The sequence below is a fragment of the Pseudorasbora parva genome, chromosome 20 (genome assembly GCF_024679245.1).
Source record: "Pseudorasbora parva isolate DD20220531a chromosome 20, ASM2467924v1, whole genome shotgun sequence".
Classification (NCBI taxonomy): domain Eukaryota; kingdom Metazoa; phylum Chordata; class Actinopteri; order Cypriniformes; family Gobionidae; genus Pseudorasbora; species Pseudorasbora parva.
Genome location: NC_090191.1, coordinates 30,348,097 through 30,367,674, shown reverse-complemented (window position 1 = coordinate 30,367,674; position 19,578 = coordinate 30,348,097). Strand labels below are relative to the sequence as shown.

The 19,578-nt window shown below is 38.3% G+C and overlaps 1 protein-coding gene across 6 annotated transcripts in view; it reads right to left on the bottom strand.

Moving 5' to 3' along the window:
* The window catches only part of chchd3a (coiled-coil-helix-coiled-coil-helix domain containing 3a), a 95,048-nt gene that overhangs the window by 46,920 nt on the left and 28,550 nt on the right, over window positions 1–19,578 (bottom strand). For all 6 annotated transcript variants that reach the window (XM_067427023.1, XM_067427022.1, XM_067427024.1 and 3 more), the window contains one exon: window positions 13,698–13,878. In XM_067427023.1, the coding sequence (XP_067283124.1) occupies window positions 13,698–13,878 (181 nt within the window). The remainder of the gene's footprint in view (window positions 1–13,697; window positions 13,879–19,578) is intronic.

Here is a 19,578-nt window from a genome sequence, read left to right as displayed (position 1 = left end):
CATGGCCGAGCAATTGTATTCAAGCCTTACATCACCAAGTACAATGCAAAACATTGGATACAGTGGTGTAAAGCACCAAAGATGCAACGGGTGAGCCGACTCTTAAACTATTAAGACCCTACGGATTAAGAATGGGATGTCATTAAAGTTCATGTGCATGAAAAGACAGGTGTCCCAAAACGTTTGGCAATAAAGAGCATTTGATATAAAATGTTGGGGGTAACGCATTACAAGTTAGATGCTTTCCATGAAAAACTCAAAATAATCCTAGTAAATACATAAATAGCACCTCCAATATAAAAAAACAAACAAACAAAAACTTACATTTACAGACTATTAATTCCTAATATATTTGCAAGAATCAATGACTGCTTGTAGACATTTGTTAGCCTATAGCTTGTCCAGAGCAGTCAATCTGCCCACCAGTATTTGACACCTTGAGCAAAAATCCTACAAGTCCACTAAGTTCTTGGGTTTTGCAGCATTCTTTCTATTTTTAATCATCCCTACAGCAGTTATATGATGTTGAGATCAACTCAGGACACCTACACCGCCAAGTAGGCAAAACAAGATTACAAACCAAGGTTATTATATAACAAAGGATTGTGTGAATTGAAGTATTATTTTGTCTTGTGGGATAAATGTTAACATATGTTATCTATTAAAAATGCTGCAAATCGTACAGATTTTTCAAATATCAGCACATACGCACGAGAAACACCATCCTGCACAAATACTAAAACCTCTCCATTCATACTGCAGAGACACAAAAAAAGCCTGTCTCTCTCACTTAAAGGGATAGTTCACCCGAAAATGTTATGGAAAAAAGTATCTGCCAAGATATAGGTGACTTTGTTTCTTCAGTAGAACACAAATGAAGATTTTTTTAACTCCAATCATTAAAGTCTGTCAGTCGTATAATGTTATCTATAAGAGTAAAAAAAATAAAAAAATGCACAGACAAATCCTAATTAAACCATGCGGCTTGTGGCGACACGTTGATGTCTTAAGACACGAAATAATCGGTTTCTGCGAGAAACCGAACAGTATTTATATAAAAAAAAATATATTTTTTACGTCTAATACACCACTATGTCCAGAGCAGTGAACGGACACTTCCGATGCGCGAGGTCTGTACACGAACTGGCATAGTTTACACAAGCGCCTGAAGTGATTGTCTGAGCATGTTTTGTTTTTTTACTCTCATAGATTTTCACAAGCATTACACAATAATGAAAAATATTTATTTGTATTCTACTTAAGAAACAAAGACACCAATATCTTGAATGCCCTGGGGGTAAGCAGATAAACATACAATTTTCACTTTTGGGTGAACTATCTCTTTAAGACTGAAAACATGAAAACTAATTTCTCAGACCTCTTGAGCAAGGTAAAGAGAGGGAAGAAGAAGAAAAAAAAAATTCTGTCCTCCCCAAATACCCCCAACAAGTACATCCAATTCAAAAACCAGCAAGTCCTCTTTAATACCTGGGAAATTAAATTGTGGGGTATTATCAGTCAGGGCCAGTCAGCTGTATCTAAAACGTAACAGCGTTTGAAGCACGCAGATTTGCAAGGGGGGCGCTTGCTATGGCTGGCACTATTTGAAGGCCGCAGAAAGAGAGAAAGAGAAAGAGAGAAAGAGAAAGAGAAAGAGAAAGAGAAAGAGAAAGAGAGAGAGAGAGAGAGAGAGAGAGAGAGAGAGAGAGAGAGAGAGAGAGAGAGAGAGAGAGAGAGAGAGAGAGAGAGAGAGAGAAAGAGGGGAAGGGGGACATTCGTGCTCTTGAAATACAAGCTTAACTGAAGTGGCGTCTGCAGCCTAGCCAACCATCAAATAAAAACATCTGCAGACTCTAATAGGTAGAGCTGATTGTGGAAGCAGAAAACTCAATTTGAGATCAGAGGGTAAAAAAAAAACAAAGAGAAGTTCAGCCATAGTTCAAACTCTCAACTAAAATTAAAGTACTACTGTTTTATTAAAATGATTAACATCATGTACATTTGCATGAAATGAAGACTCCAGTCATACAAGTAGTCTTGTGCAAACAAATAAATAATAATCACTAAAAGGAATACATTAATCATGACTAATTGTAGATTTAAACATCCTGACCATTTAACATTTAGTTGCCTAATTAAGCTGCCAAAATTGAAAATATATAGTTCACACTCAGCAATTACCACAATAAAAATGGTAACCATTTTATTTTGTTTAGTTTTATTTTAAAGGAAGATAATTCGTTTTTACTATGGCGTTAGTATTAGCTATGAGTTAAATAAGTGATAATGAATATTGTGTCACAAAATGTTTGTATGAGCTTTACACAGTCGGTTGACTGCCAAAACAACAATCCCTAGTGATTTGCCGGGTGAGAAAACGTCAGGCACACATTTCAGGAGCTTTTGCAAGACTGTCTGATCTTTTGTCTCAACAAATCACGTCGCCAGCCATCGAATAAGTTGCATCGGTCACCGGGTTGGAGATTGATGACTCTGCGTTTGATTGAAATGTTCGCCCCAGGGTTTGCCAGTGTCTGAATGAAATGATATGCGTTGTGATTGATTGGCTGTCCTGAAAGATCGCTAGAGGGCCAGAATCACTGAAACCCAAACACTACCAGACTTGACGAGTTTATTAATGTCTAGAATCGCTGACAGCATGTATGGTTGAAGAGATACACGAGAACTCACCACAGTGAAGAATTCAAAATGTCATTGCAATACAACTAAAATGAGCAAGTTCAATATACTCAACAGGTCTATTGGGGAGAAATGACAGTCTAGTTTGAATTTATAGACAAAATGTCTGAGAAAATACGAGCGATTACAAATGTCATAACATCCATTCGTGTCCACCAAACAAGCCGACAAACAAACATCCAGACCCACAAAACAAGAACACTGCAAGTGCTTTCAAAATCTAGCAAAACTCCGGTTTTGCTGAAGAAAACAGAGCTTTGTTACTAAGCTCGTGGGTTTTGAGGAAAATGATTTATGGTTCCAGGTAGAGTCAGTGATCTGTTCAAGAAGAAAGACAGCCATCGGAACAGCGACCTCAGAGCTCTTGGCTTGGGCGAGGTAATTGGAGAGGCTAATTTGGGCGTGCGAAGACTGTTCCCGGAGAATGCAGCCGGCACCAGCACTCAGCGGTGCTATTGTACGTGACAAACAGTGTCTGAAGACCAGAGCACAGTGTGAATTCTGATGAGAGAGGGATCGATATCTACTTGAATGAGGAGAGGAAAAATAAAACGCTCATAGAGCAGCACTGGTCAGCTTAATAGTTCACAACCTTTGAAATAAAAGCCGTTTCTCAGGCATAATGCTCCAGAAGCAAAAGGTGGAAATGTGGTTTTCATTTGGTTGCCAAAATTGATTTGTAAAACCATATATTGAATTTTCACATTATAATAGCAATCACTCTGTTGATGACATATGCAGCATTAAGTTTCCTATAGTCATTGAGACTTGTTTGGAAATCACACCATATAGTAACTTATGAATATAAAAGTGTAAAGACAAACATTTAAAAGGCTCTCGTGTTGAAAAAAAATGAGCTGTCTGAGCTGTATTCCTCACAATCTGGACGGGCCAATCACATCATGTATAGAGTCGGTGGGCGGGGCCATAATGACGACGGCCGAGTTGCGTTTGTGTGCTTCTAGTAAACACAGAAACTGGCGAACGGCAGTCTTTTGAATCAGCTTTGACCGTGACTCTGGAAGACTTGGAGTTAAGCTTTTCTCTGAGAAAAGAACAAAGAACAGCACTGAAGTCATTCTTAAAAAGGCAAGATGTGTTCGGAGTTTAGCCGACCGGATACGGCGAATGTTTAATCAGTCAGCGAGCTCTGCTTCACCTTCGTTGCTCTGGTTGGTTGTAGCGCTATCCTATCGCGTGCAGAGGGAGTTTGAAAGACAACCGTTTATCCCGCCCCTCGGATTGAGCCCTGTCAATGGTGAGATTCCAGACCAAACATCTTGATGTGGGTCTGGCTTGTCAGGCTAATCAAAAGTGACAGTAAACACATTTATTATGTACCAAAGAAGTTCATATTTCTAATAAATGTTGCTATTTAGAATTTTCAATTCATCAAAGATCCTGAAAACAGCTTCCACAAAAAAATATTAACAAGCACAACTGCTGTCAACACTGATAATAAGAAATGTTTCTTGAGCAGCAAATCAGCATATTTGACTGATTTCTGAGGCCTTCTGAAGTATATGACACTGAAGACTGAAGTAATGACTGTCAAAAATTGAGCTTTGGCCTCAGAGAAAAGTTTAAAATTTAAAACTTTAGAATAAGGTTTTAAATAGAAATAATTCTTCACAATGACTTTTTTTTAACTGTATTTCGATCAAATAAATGCCACCTTGGTGAACGTAAGAAACTTAATTTTAAAAACTTTTTTTTTTAAATCTTACCAATCCCCAAAATTTGAATGGTAGTTTATGTATATGTGTATATTATAGAAAATAAATAAATATATAAAAATATATATATTGCCATTTCAGTTTATAAAGAGATACATACTGAATACTAACAAATGACTGAAATCCTTTTTCAACCCCAGGGGTCTTGCACAAGAGGGGTCTAAGGGGTGCCCAGAAAATTTCAGAAAATTAAAAAGGCAAAGCAAAAATGGATAAATACTACTGAACATTCTGTTTGATTTCTAAATGTTTCTTTCCTTTCTTGTCATATACATAATTTCCAGAATTGTATGTTTGCTTTGTATCTTTAGTGAGTTCTTCTCACTATAGTCCCCTCTATCTTGCTCTGGGGTTGTAAGGCAGTATTCCTAATGCAATACTTAAGCTGCTTACATATATTTATTGTTTAAGTTGTTTATAAAAATAATTTTTAATTGAAAATGTTGTTCTTCAGGTTTATACATCCAACATTAAAGGTGTCATGCTGTTCGACCGTGTGACGTCACATGGTCAGACACCCCTCCCACGACAGATCAGCAATTACGCTGGAGCAGAATGGCGTGTAAGCGATTGTAGTGTTTTGTTCTTGGGTATAATAATGAACACAGCAGTCATTTTGATGTTCCTAAATCCGATCCGCTGAAGACGCAGTGGCTGAGTTTTGTTTTTTCGTCAATGCTTTTATGTCTGCGCGAACGCGAACCATTTCTCGCCATACCGCTTTATAACCCGAGGGTCAGTATAAAGCAGGTTTTGCTACACTCCTGCTCCTGGATGAAGATCTGTCATGTTCCTGCTGCCCCTCCAGAAGTAAGTGTAGTTTGAAACGCTTCACTATGAATGCGGCTAAAGTGGGTAAGTTAAATTACGGCATGCTTAGTTTCTATGTACAACGTTCTTAATATAATTCACAATCCCATGTGTACAATGAACAAACCGGTTGTGGTTATTGCGTTATTACAAACTGTGTATGCTGGTTTTAAAGTTAACGTGGAGCTTAATTATGTAGATGGTTTATAACGGTGTCTGTTACTGTAAACAAAAATAGTGTTGTAACAGTTATTACAATGCATAAATAATGATACGCATCACTGACAAACCGACATTAACAGAAAAAAAGTTTTTATTGGCATTAGCTATAACAATCTGGCAATGAACTAGAGTTTAGATTCTCTACCCGAGCCCGAGCCCGAACCTGACCCGAACCGACTCGCGGGCCGGGTCGGGCTGAGATTTCCCTGCACTATCCTCGGGTCGGGTCGGGCCGGGCCCGTGATCAAGCGTTTGTTTTTTAATCATTAGCCTACTTTACTAGTCTAATTGGGTGGGCAGAAAGCTATGCTATAATCAGAAATTATATGTATATTTAGCAAAGTAAGAACTAATACAACAACTAAGAAACAAATGTGTAGGCTACAAAGTTGCACAAATCAGGATTAGTGTAAAAATGCGCGTTAAACTCACAGCTCGAGCAGTGATGGAGCGCAGCGGCTGAACAGAACCGCTCTGTGTCAAGAGCTGCTCGCGTGAACACTGCACTTTGCTTAATTAAATATCTTCGAATCGTTTCGTTTAAAAGTGGTCATTTCAAGCTTTCTATACCCATATTTCTCATGTCTGTGAGGCGAGTAGCTGCTGAGTTTGGGTTTATTTATGAGACGCGCGCTCCAGTTCATGAGGAATGAAAGCAATCACTCCCACGACTTCACCTCACGATTATAGTCTGCTATTTGCTTTTTATTTATTAAATCCAGGCAATTGGCCCAAGAAACCTTTTTTTAAATTAAGATACAATTTAAACAAAATGTAATAAATGCTTTCTACAAAACTTAATATTAAACTAAATATAAACACCAAAATCATTTCTGACCCACTCGCATCTTTTCACTCATCATAATCAGATGAAATGTAAAAATAATATTATAATATTTAAACATAAATATGAAGGAAATAACACATTGTTTAATGGCTAGAACAAAGTAAGCTACAGATAAATGTCTGAGCTGGATTTGAGCAAACATCAGTTTACCGGTGAGCGGATCATGAGCGCGCGTCTGCGGATTATTGAGCGGAGTCAAGTCAACTTTATTTATAGCCTATAGTGCTTTTACAATGATGATTGTTTCAAAGCAGCTTCAAAGTGTTAAACATGAATATATTGCAACAAAATGTTATTCGGCTGTACAGTCGCTGTGGAGAAAACTAAATGTAGTTTTATCATGAGCCTCACCAGTCCGCTTCGCTGCGCTTTGCTCATTACAGGCTTGATCTCGTCAAAACGCCCACGTATTGAACAATGGTCGGGTTTAAATCGGGCTCGGGCTCATAATTACAGTTAATGTGTCGGGCCGGGCCGGGCTCGGACACAACGTGCACGGGCTCGGGTAGGGTCGGGCTTGATTTTTTGAGCCCGATCTAACCTCTACAATGAACTAACGTACACATCAGTAAACACATAGCATTCCATATCACTACGCCAACGTTACCCTGCCAGTACATAAAGACATATCAAAGTGACATTACATTAACCAACCATTCAGAAATGCCCTGTTTGGCCTTAATTGTCGAATTTCGTTGGAGCTGTCATCTCGTCCCGGGTCCGACTCCGGATAAAATAGATAAAGTTGCACAGGTGTGTCCTCAGAGACTCTCGTCGCCATTCTTTCGCCTCTACTGTTGTCAAACGCAACAGCTCCGCGTGCCAGCCCACAAAACAGAGGGGTGGAGTCATTTATCATTTAAAGCCGTATGCTCCGAAATGGCTTGGTGAAGTCAGAGCTGTTTTTGACCAGGTAAAATGAGTGTTTTCTTACAATACTAATGAGAATTTTTAAATTAAAGTATATTACAAAGTTTTACACTAAAGAATCATATAACTTGTACAAAAATGGCGTTATATGACCCCTTTAAATATAGCCAATTTAAGTTTGAAAACAATATGTTGTGTGTCACAATATTTATTTAACGGTTTAAATATTTAGTTTTGTTTTATCATATACAAATAAATATATCAATGGATTTTAAGAAGGGGTCCCCTATAAAAGGTGAATTATATTTGGGGGTCCTTGGCCTCATAAAGTTTGAAAACCCCTGCACTAAATATAAGTTACTCTCAGGATCCAAAGGTGAACCAACAAGACATTTAGGCCTCATAAGTGATCTAAAAACAAAGTTGAGGAGATCCTGCTGTCCATATGACCCGACTCTTGCTCGGACCCAAGAGAATACGACTAATACCGTAAGAACCCACTGGCCCGTGTAAATGTCCCATGAGTGAGCATGTACACGGCCTGGCTAATGCATTTATAAAGCAAACTGCAGAAACCCTGAAGTGTGGAACTGCAGCTCTTACTCGTAGTAAGAAAGCATTTCAAAAGCCTGATTGATGTTTAATGATTGAACGCCTTGCAGTCAGGCAAGAAACGCAGCCAGAGGAAGGAGCTAGCCTGCTAGGACAAAGGACTTAACAAATCATCTTTGAAAGGTCCATCTATTCAAAGTGTGCTGAGAGCAGCAGAACCATGTACTACCCCAGCAAGGACTTTCAAACACTTATTGATGTTTTGGAGGCAATTTAAACTAAATTTGCAATTACTAGCAGGTTGAACATTACTTTGAGATAAAATAATTTATTGATCAACTCACTATATCTTGTATGTGTTTTGTGTTCATTAAAGGCACCTTGGTGATGTTTAAATCTATTTTATAATTCAAGCAAAAATGACCTACACACATGCTATTAAGCGAAAAGACATCTAGCCATACCGCAAAGTCAAAAATTGTTAGACGGGGAAACAAGTGTGAAGATCTCTAGAAACCGGGAGATTACATTGAGAGCGAGGCAGGTTAGTCTCCAGCCTTTCACAAGGAAAAAATCATTTCAAGGAGAAAAAAAAAAGAAATAAAAAGAAAAGAGCTTTATGATAGCACTGTCAGAACAGATGATTACATGAGAAAAAGCGGCATGAATCTGGTGATAACCCTTCAGATTCTATTAAAAAAGCTCTGCTCAAAAAAAGAACTCAAAATTGAGAGGGATGAAATGTGTGTGATGTCTGTGAGTGAAAATTTTCTGTTAAGAGAAAAGACAAGAACCTGTCCAACTAATTTATCTCTGCGTGTGTTCATTTTGAACTGAATGAAAAAGTCATATCTCAAGACAGGTCTACTTTTTTTTATTGATCCATATTATTTATTTACACCAACATGTCTAGTCCCTAAATGCTTGCAGAATAGTGAATAGTGAAAACTGCACTGTAATTTTTTTTGTTGGTTTAACTTTAAAAAAGTAAGTAACCTAGTTGCCTTAAAATTTTGAGTTTATTGAAATGAAAAATTTTAGTTGATACAATGAAGGAAATTTGTTTAATAAATAGAAACTCAAAATATTATTGTATCTGAACCACATAAAACATTTGATAAATCATGAAAATAGCACTATTTGGCATGTTTCACTGCATCATCAAAAATAAAACACACACAATTACCCAATATGCTTACAACATCTTTTTAAAATAATTTCATGAAGGTTATCGAATTTCAAAAAATGTTCATTGTATTAACTCTTTTTAATAATAATTTTTTAATTTCAATGAACTCAAATTTTAAGTAAACCAGGTAACTTTAAAAAAAAAAAAATTTTTTTACAGTGTGCACAACAAGCAAGACCATACCAGAATCACCAATTATGATCAATAAAATAATGACCTGAAATGTCTTAAGAATAAACATGTGCTACATTACATCAACATCTTGTAATAATATTTGAATAAAGGTTGTCGATCATCATAAATGCTCACTGTATTAACTTAAATTTTTTAATTCAATTAACTCAAAATTATGGCAACCAAGTAACTTATTTTTTAAATATTTTTTTAGAGTGTAATAGAGGAATACCCATTTTTTGGTGTGCTACTTCAGAGTAGGGGACAATAGGAAATACCAATAACATAAGTGTATCAACCACACACCAATTATTTTTTATTTTTTTTAATGTCTACTTTCTTTGTATAACAGTTTCATCTTATAACGTATTAGACAGGACTGTTAAACAGATCATAAACTAAAGAAGAGAATGTGAGAGCGGTGTGCTCAAGCTCTGGCATTCTCATTGCCGTCAAAATAAATGTCCACCGTGTCGTCAGTACGGCTTAAGTCACTTCAGAGTTCCTACTGGCAGTGCGAATGCAACCAGGAAAATGGCCCTAGGGGAACATTTAGTTGTCAGCTAGTTCTTAGAACTACCCAGTGTGAAAGGGGCTCATGATCCACAATGCAGCTTATTCTGGCCAAGAAACGCCCACTTCGACAAGGAAGAGATCACCTGACTGACAAAAAAAAAGAGTATATTGTCTAGTTCTGTAGCTAGAATTATATGTTGTGAGTTTGAGTACGAGTTTTAAAACCACCAAAATTCCAATTTTTAGCATTGAAGAATGGAAAGGTGACAAGTTACGCTTCATGCTGGGTAAAGACCTAATCTCGTCTCTCACAGAAAAAACAGTGAAGAGTCTTGGGAAGGTCTTCAGCTGCACCCTAAAGAACAGACTCCATCAAGGCCATCACGTCCAATCTGGGTAGGTGGCTGAAAACTGTGGACAAGCCTTGGCTTACCAGGAAATTTAAGGTATTGGATTGTAAGGAAACAGCAACGCTCAAAGCTCAAGCTCGAATTCAATTCAAACCGTATTGAGATCGAAGGATGCTAAAGTGTACAGAGCAGGCATCGGCGTTAGGACATGGAAAAAGTGGAAGGCAGCTGAGGCAGTCCAACAGGCAGAAGCTAGGCTGAAGCACAAGGCTCTCATCGGGACTGTGGCACAGGGCATGGCTGAACTCGGAAGTTCAACACCAAAAATGTTGGAACATACTGCCAGCAAGAAGGAAAGGTCAGGACTACTGCAAGATGAGGTCCGTGCTTCAGTGGAGGAAGGACGAACAAGCAAGGTTGTACCAATGAAGAAACAGGGCTTCTGGATAAGTGGGAGCAGGCAATGGAGCAGAAGGTCACCTGGTAGGTACATGGAAATGAAAACCTCGAGGGATCAAGTTTTTGATTCAGGGGGTGTACAACATAATCCCTAACACAGCCAACCTGTTTTTTGGGGGGGCAAGGTAGAAACTCCAGCATGTCCCCTGTGTTCCAAGACAGGCTCTTTTGAACACATCCTGAGCAGCTGCTCCTGGGCCCTGGGCGATGGCCGTTATCGCTGGAGACAATGTTCTTCGACCAAGTTCTCAAGACCACAGCTGAGGCAATCAGCAAAGGGTCCAGCAAGAGCAGAAGTGCAAACACTACAGCCAGGATGATTGCATTTCTCAAGGAGTGAAAAACAACTCTGTTGGCTTGCTCTACACAGCATGAGACTGGGTGATGACAGCTGACCTAGACAGGCAGCTGAAAATTCCAGCACACATCACCCAGACCACGCTTAGACTGGACATCATCCTGGTTTCGGAGTCTACGAGTCTAACTGTGCCTTTGAAGGAGAGGATGGAAGAGGCGCAGGAGAGAAAGAGGGAGAAGTATGAGGGACAGCAGGAAGCCTTCCGCTGGAATGGGTGGAAAGCCAGGGGCATGCCACTGAAGGTGGGTTGACGAAGATTTGTAGGTCATTCCCTCAGCAAGGTTTACGGAATACTTGGAATAACTGGTTCAAGCTGGAGAAGAGAAAATTAGGGATCCACGGACACTAAAATTCTAGCTGATACCGATAAACTGATGATTATTTACACGCGATGTCTGGATGGATGCTCATTTTGAGATTTGCTAAAGATAACATTTAATGTGAATAAATTAAGGGGGTCATCTAACGAAAAATTATTTTGTGTATTTGGTTTAATGCAATGCATTTATGTGGTTTCTGGTTTAAAAAAGTCATTATTTTACATACTGTACATTGTTGCTCCTCTATGCCCCTCCTTTCTAAAACACATTTTTACAAAGCTCATCGGTCTGAAAAGGGCGGTGCGCTCTGATTGGCCAGCGATCCAGTACATTGTGATTGGCTCAAATACTTTAAGCATCGGACTTAAAGTCACATTTCTTACCATATTTGAAAACATCAGCTCCCAAAGCAACATTGACAGATGATAATGTTGTTCCTACCTTATCAATTTAAGCCTGAATCTGATCCAGAGGCTGCAGATGACCAAGTTAATCAATCAACGTTGCCAGCGTGACTGGACCAGAAAGTACCAGATTGGGAAGTTTGCATTTGTTATCATAGAAATGACAAAGGCGTAGAAACGGTCAGTGCTCTCTCAGGTGCTAGAAACATGCACAGCACACAGTCGAATAGTTGTTATATGACCCCTTTAAGTGCATTTGAGGGATGGATGGATGGATGGATGGATGGATGGATGGCTATGCATTCCTTTAGAAACAATATACAATTCTGTTTATGGATCTCTAGTTGAAGTGTAGCCCTCATAATGAGCTGAAGGACACAGCAGAAAAAGAGCTTTCATATATGACAGTCTGACTCTTGATAAACCCATAATATTGAGTTACACTCATAAACCAGCAATTTGTTACTCAAGCATGCTTCATTATTGGTCTCACTCACAACTGCTGACGGCTTTGTGTATTATACTGTATTGCAATGGTAGGGATTGAATTAGAATGGATTGTTTCACTGGACTGCTGGGATCCATATTTGTTTGTTTCAGCAACATATGATCTGTTTAAAATCTAGAGGCTGTCTAAAGTCAGTTAAAATATGGAATAGAGTGTCCTACAGCTGTGGTCAGACTTTCAAAGAGCGAACGCTGAAATGAAACCAGCACCAACAAATCACGGGAAAACATTCCTACACACAAATTGCCTTCAGCCGCCTCCTCCTCCTTGCATTGTTTATATTTACCTATCGTTCCCAATTCTCTCTCTCACACACACACACACACACACACACACACACACACACACACACACACACACACACACACACACACACACACACACACACACACACACACACACACACACACACACACACACACACACACACACACACACACACACACACACACACACACACACACACACACACACACACAAACCTTCCTTCCAGCCGTGAATTACAGCACATCTCACCCTCATCCCAAAAATGATTCATTTTTCTATTACAGAGATGACTGTGTGAAATGAGCTATGTAATCAATACCATACGTTTGTAAACAGCTCCAGTTCTCCAGGGAACCTCTTTTTTTTTAACTTCATGCTCAAATAATCTGTGCCCTGTCAGAACCAATGGAGGGGCCCCTCGTCTTACAATGTGTTTACAAGGGCAATTTAGCTGCCTGCAAATAAAATTACCTTACACTGGTATGTGTGTACACTGGTATTCCTTTTGGATTAGCAAATAATGGAAAGACGACGTAAAGTTTATCAATAAAGGCATTCTTGCACTTTTCTATGTGCATGTGTGACTCTTTGTTGTCTCTATGAAGTCCTTTGTGTGTATGCATGAGAGTTTGATGGATGTGAATATGATAGAAAAGTTAAATAAACTATATGGCATGAACTTCTGGAAATAAGCTATTATTTATAATTTATAGTTATTTTAATATATTGCCACTCCCAGTTTATGTAAAAAATAAAATAAAAAAAACATTAAAAAAAAACATTAAACATTGGTTTCTCTGAGAAATATGACTTTAGGGGCTGCTATATTTTAAATAAAGCAAATATCCTAAAAACACATTGCTATCTGTGCCAGGATAAGAATCAATGCCAAGCTAAATGTACATTAAATTTAAAAAAATTAAAGAGCATACTGAAATGCAACTCATTCTAAGGCTTTGTTCAGACAGGGAGTAACATTTTTGGCATAGTTGACTCAAATCTGTTTAGTTGTTTGTAGACAATATGAAATGTTCTTCTTTTAGCTCAAATAGTAGAGCATGGTGTTAGTAAATAAAGCATCTTCCAAATGCATAAATATAAATGGAATCCAGTTAGATGAAGTTTCCAAATACTTTTACATGCAGGACATAATGTAATGTGATTATAATGTCATATGCACAGCAGTTTCTATTAGCGTCACACAGCTGTATATGATTTCACTCATTTATATTTGGCAGTCACTGTTGTAAATGAGTGAGTAGAGTCGGTCAGGATATTGACCACACTCTCTGAACAAACAGATCAGATTTCATCACTTCACTCCTAAAGATTTTATGTGCAGTGTGAACAAAGCCTAAGTGCTTAGTTGTTTAGAACATAGAGTTGTGCAGTTTTGTGCTTGGTCGTTTACTCACATATATCTGAGCTTGTAGTCTTTCATCTTCAGCGGTGACTCTCTCTCTCAATACGGCCTTCTGGATGCTCTCCTCTGCACTGGCTTTCTCTAATGCAAGGATTCTGCTCACCTCATCTTTCACCAGGGATTGAGCTTCTGCTTGGGCCTGTGCATGAGCCTGGGACCTTTCCTTTTCCAAACTAAATGTAAAGCAGCAAAGAACACAGAAAACATCAGATGCGGGTCTACATCACTGCAATTCAAATGCTTCTTTTTAAAAATCAAACTGTTTCATAACATATCCTACATATTAGGAATATCAATAGTACTGGTACCTCAATACAGTCAAAACTATTTGATTATTTTTTGATTAAGCAAACAGTTGAAAAACTAATCTTCCTGAAACCAAAGGTTAGGTAGCTGTCGATTGAATACACTGCTTTATCAAAATGTTAATCGTGCTGAGGTATTAATTAAAAACAGTTGATTATGCCTTAACCCTCTGGGCCTCTTCAATTTCTTTCTTTTTTTGCGTCATCGGAATGGGATGAGACTCTGTGACTTTTATCATACTAGCTATGTGAACACTATGTGAATTGTGGATATGATTCAGATATGTTAAAGGTCGGGGGGAAAAAAAGTCACACTTGTCTCCTTTGCGGTCAGTAATGACTGAGAAAATTGAATGGGAAATACGGAAAAAACATATAGCTTCAGTCACTTTTGAACACAAAGGAGCCAAATGTGACCCCTAAACGAAGAGGACCAGACGGTTAGAGGCAGGACAAAAACAAACTGAAAATAATTTTAACATATTGGCTCATTAAGCTTGCAGTGAAAATGCTGCCTAATAGACCTGCCACTGTCTATTTTGTTGCTGATAATAAATTATACAACAATATTGACAACAAAAAAGGAAAAGCATTCAATGTTCTTGGCTGGATCATTTTAAGAGCTTTATAAAATAAACAACATTAGTCCTGGAAAAAATACAAGTACAGAAAATTTTAATTACGCCTGCATCTCAGTCAAACTCAGACAGCACTGAATCGCTATTAATGCATTATATCTAATAATCATGCACCGGAGACTATGCCAGCAATTTAATTAAGAAGAAAAAATTAAAGGGTACATGCCATTGTTTCACTTTAATTAGTTAACATTTATATTAATATCTAACTTTTTAAATAAATTAGTAAGTTTGCATTGTACATTGGTGTGATTCATTTCTCTAGATGAAACTTTTTGAGTGAAAAACATTCAAAAAATCTCAATAATAATATTAAGATAGTTCTGCACATAGAAAACACTTTTATTCACAGCTTGGGATGAACGTGGTAGAAAAAGAAAAGGAAAAAAAAACAGCCTCAAGGAGGAAAAGCGCTCATAAATCAAGTGAGAGTTTGAATATGTTGCCTCATTTGAAGTTGTTTAATAGGTGTGTGGCGGTAATGAATCTTTGATGTTTTTGAGATAATCCTGCGGAGCTGTTTGGAATTTTGAGCTGGAATGTTGAGAGACTTTATGAGCTGTCACCCGGTTCTCACAGTTGCCTAGCAACCTCAGCTGCACCATCAAGCAAGGAGGTTTGATTTGTAAAGTAAACTCAGGCAAGATACAAACTGTAATCTGTGATGCTGTGTCAATCAAACAGCAGCCATGTAAAAAAATAAATAAATAAAACAAGACACAGAAGAAGCCGAAAAGGGCAATAAGGGAGTGCATAATTGCAATGTTACCAAAACAAACACAAACAAGCATGTGAGATTTACAAAGAAGTTCCACAAAAGTACAAGAAATATGAAAAAACCTAGATACTGAGGAAACACAATGGGTTAGTCTTCAACAACAAGAAAAAATAAGCACTTCCGTAAAAAAGCTATTAAAGTTCCCCTTTCATCCCTTAAAACTCATCTGTGCTCACCAAAATTACACATTTAAAAGTTTTTTTCCTGTGGAAAAAGTCTTCAAGCCTTAAAGGGGTGATTGCGTGCGATTTTACTTTTTAAACTTTAGTTATAGTGTAATATTGCTGCTTGAGCATAAACAGTATCTGCAAAGTTACAGCGCTGAAAGTTCAATGCAAACGAGATATTGTCTTTTAAAGTTACGGCAGTTTATTGCCTACAATATAACACCCGGGTTTGACTACACCGAGCTTCTTCCCGGGTTGGTGACATCATAAACCCTTGCTATTAACATAAACACTGCCCCAGCGAACACGCAACAAGGGTGGGCGAGGCCACGTTGCAGTCATTACGGAAGAGAGAGCTGTTGCAGTAGGCTAGAGTGTTGCAGAAAAGCCATCGAAACAATGTTATTTTCACCCAAAGTGCAAAACTTCTGTGTTCTGCCTTCCTCGGGATGCTGGACTTCGGGAGCAATGGTTACAATGTGTGTTTAATTTAGTTCCTGCTGATTACAATGTAAATTTAGCCATCTGTGCTGCACATTTCACGGAAGACAGCTTCACGAGTTCAATACTGGATTTGCTCAAAGGCTCATACTAAAAGATGAAGTATTCCCACTTTAAAGGCAGACGTTGCTGGTTATGGGCCTAAACCTGTAAGTACTTGTCTTTTAAATGTGTAGTTTATGTGTGTGTTTTGGTTGCATCAAGACCAACGCGGTTTGGCTACGCTAGGCAGTCAAAGGTGGGGTAAGTTTTATTTTAAAACCATTTTAGAAAAAGGACTCAGGTCGAGTGGAATAACAAACTTGTAGTCAATCAGCAGGTAAGGGTCTATGGTTAGAAGAGAGGCCCAGTGCACACCAATATTCAAAACACACGAGTCACACAGGACGGACATTAGCCATTATTGTCGCTTCAGCGATGATAAAGACGTGTTCATTTCCACACCGTATGGAGCATCTAAATCTAAAGATGCTCCATACGGGTGACTTTTTCATTGAATACTCAACCTGGACTAGTTACACACAGATTCTGCCATAGTCGTCGCCTGGGTTACGTATGTGTGGGGCGGAGCTATCAAAATAGGGCTGAGACCCTTTTTGGAGGTAGGGGCGTGTTTGTTTTGGTGATTTGAAATATCAAGAACAGTTACCAGAAAGCACTTACCCAACCTTTAACTAATTTGTTTCATACTTCTCCAACAAACGGCTACAAACACCAACGAACTTATAAAAAAAATAATAAATAAACGAAGTTTGCGGGTGTGAACATTGTTTATTTATTTATTTTTGACGTTTCTGTTATTAGTGTACAACGTTTATTGTGTTTGACCACATGCTATTTCAGCTACAGTCATGCAAAACACGTCTGTGTTTCATTTGGCCAGTGCAGTAGACTAGTAGAGGCATGGTTAGATTTTGTAACGGCTCATAATCTTTTATTTTTTGCAAAACATTTGGTTATATTCATTCCACAAAACAAAATTTGGTATGGCAACATTGACGCCATTATTTACACTGCAGATGTGACTTCTGCCCGTAATGGTGAGGGGCATGGTGTTTCCGGGAAACCTGTGCTTGGCACTTCAGCCAATAAAAATACATGAAACTCCATTTGGCCATCTAACCAATGTAAGACCATTACGTTTTTCGGAGGGATGGGCTTAATTGAAGCAGGAAGCAAATGAGCCGTTCAAAGGACAGTGAAGACAGCGGTGTGGAATAAAGGTCAAATATAAGAAAAATAAAGCATAAAAAAAAAGTAAGTATTAAGACATGTTATACTGTCCCCCATAAACACAACCAAGCCTAGAAAAAAAGCACCACGGAACCACCCCTTTAAAACAGCTTTACACATACCTTAAATAGCGTGAAAATGCAAATGAGCCCTGTCTACACTCAATCGCTCAAATTTACTGTAAGTTACAGTAGTAAACACTGCATAAGATACATTATATACACAACTAACCCCCTATGTTGCTAAATGTAATATTTTTCATATCAACAGAAAAAATATAGAGAAATAACCTGGCTTATTTTGAGACTCTTCAGAGCGGTCATAGTTAATGATACTCTAAAGCCCGCCCCCCTCATGACGTGATTGGTCACAGCAGTTTGTGACGTAAGAAACACCCACGATTTCGAACCTTGTTTTTGAGTCTTTGGTTCACAGCAATTTTAAGGAGAAAATAGTACAGCATAGCAATGGTGTTGACTTATGAATTATGGTCTGTCTAAAAGCATGTATAAAAACAATACAGACATATAAACAACAACGCCCAAACAAATTTAAGTATTTTAAAAAAATGTTAAGTAATGGTCATTGAAGGTGGTGGGGGTGCTCAACGTTCTGAAAATATTAATTATATTATTTTTGTTTGTTTGTTTTTTAGTGGGGTTTTTTCAGCCTGTTTAAGAATATTTACTCATCATACTGCCAGGTTGTAAGGATCTTGGGACCCTAGGGATCACTATATTCCTGGAATATGCCAGGGGCCAACAGAAAATTATGATTTATTAATATTTACTAGTTTAGCATGCATAATTTGATTTGCAACCAAACAAGAATAAATAAAAACAAAAATAAAAATAAATGTGGTGTCGTCCAGTTGTGTTACTGTGTGTGAACACACACATCATTGAGCATTTTGTTCTCCTGAGAAAAGTGTGAGCCACTTCAGCCATGTCCAGTCTCAGTCTACTGAACTGAACACATATCAGCACAACACATCCATCATTACTTCCCTCTCTGGTATTGTGTGTGTTTACGGCATCTTTCAGGACTAAAAATAGGCCTAAAGCGTCAAGTGAGCACAATGGTGTCGCTTGCAGGGCAAAAACACAGGCCAATCAAATCCAATTATGTTCATCTAAAAAAAAAAAACACAATAATAATAATGATATGCTGCAATTACGAAACCTATGTGCACAAAGCCACACACTGCAAAACAGCACGACAATTTTCTACTCCATGATTAATGCAGGTACAGTAGGTGAGGACCTGTAAGCCACAGAAAGCCGTGCTATATCAATACTATATCTTTAGAAATAAGCAAATGAATATTTCATGACCAGGTAAGAATAACATATTAATGAGGATGTGTTCATTAGAGCTAAAAGGAGTTGTACCGCCCTTTGATTGGAACGACTTGAAGAAACCACTTTCAAATATCACTTCCAATGAACAGAGACTGTGACCTTAAAATCAAATAACGGCAAACCAAAAAGTTTCTAAATAATTCAAGCTATATTTCAGGAACCCATTTCACTCTCTCCATTGCTATAAATAAACTATGCTTTGTTAATGTCAGCCAGACAGTACCTGAACTATTTGGCTATTCTTCAGAGTCCTACAGTTATTTGACGTTACACGTATCCATGCTCAAACCCCTCGATTCTTAGAGGTCTGAATATCAAGCGATGTACAGAGATGCCGTTTGCTTAGAGACTGGCTTTTGTATGTAAGGGACCGCTATAATTTATCATCCTTTAAAGCCGCACACCTCAGTATACCTGCAAGAGCTGATCTCACTTCCCCTCCGCTATCCCACCATCTGTTGGCTCTCTCCTGCAATTTAAATCAACGGGTATTCCAGATAAACCGGATTCTGACACGCATGTACTAAAGTTATAGAATGTTTCCCTCTGCGATAGCATTTAAAGGAGCCATGCATTATTAATGAGGCAAAGTAATGTGCAAGAATGTAGGGTTTGAATATTTCATGAGCCCCCCCCTATTTCCCTTGCTGCTGGTCGTGTGGCTGTTCCTTTACAGCTCTCACTTGGTGTGTGTGTGTGTTTGTGTGTGTGTGTGTGTGTGGGGGGGGGGGGTGTGTTCCCCTAGGAAAACTCTAAAAGACTGATGCTGTAATTGTCAAATAATGAATAAACGCAACGCTGCGCGCCTGTTGCTTTAATTACATAATTTGTCTTGGGTAGTAGTGGAGCTTTCGCTGCGCACTGATGGATTCAGTGCAGGAACTTTTTTG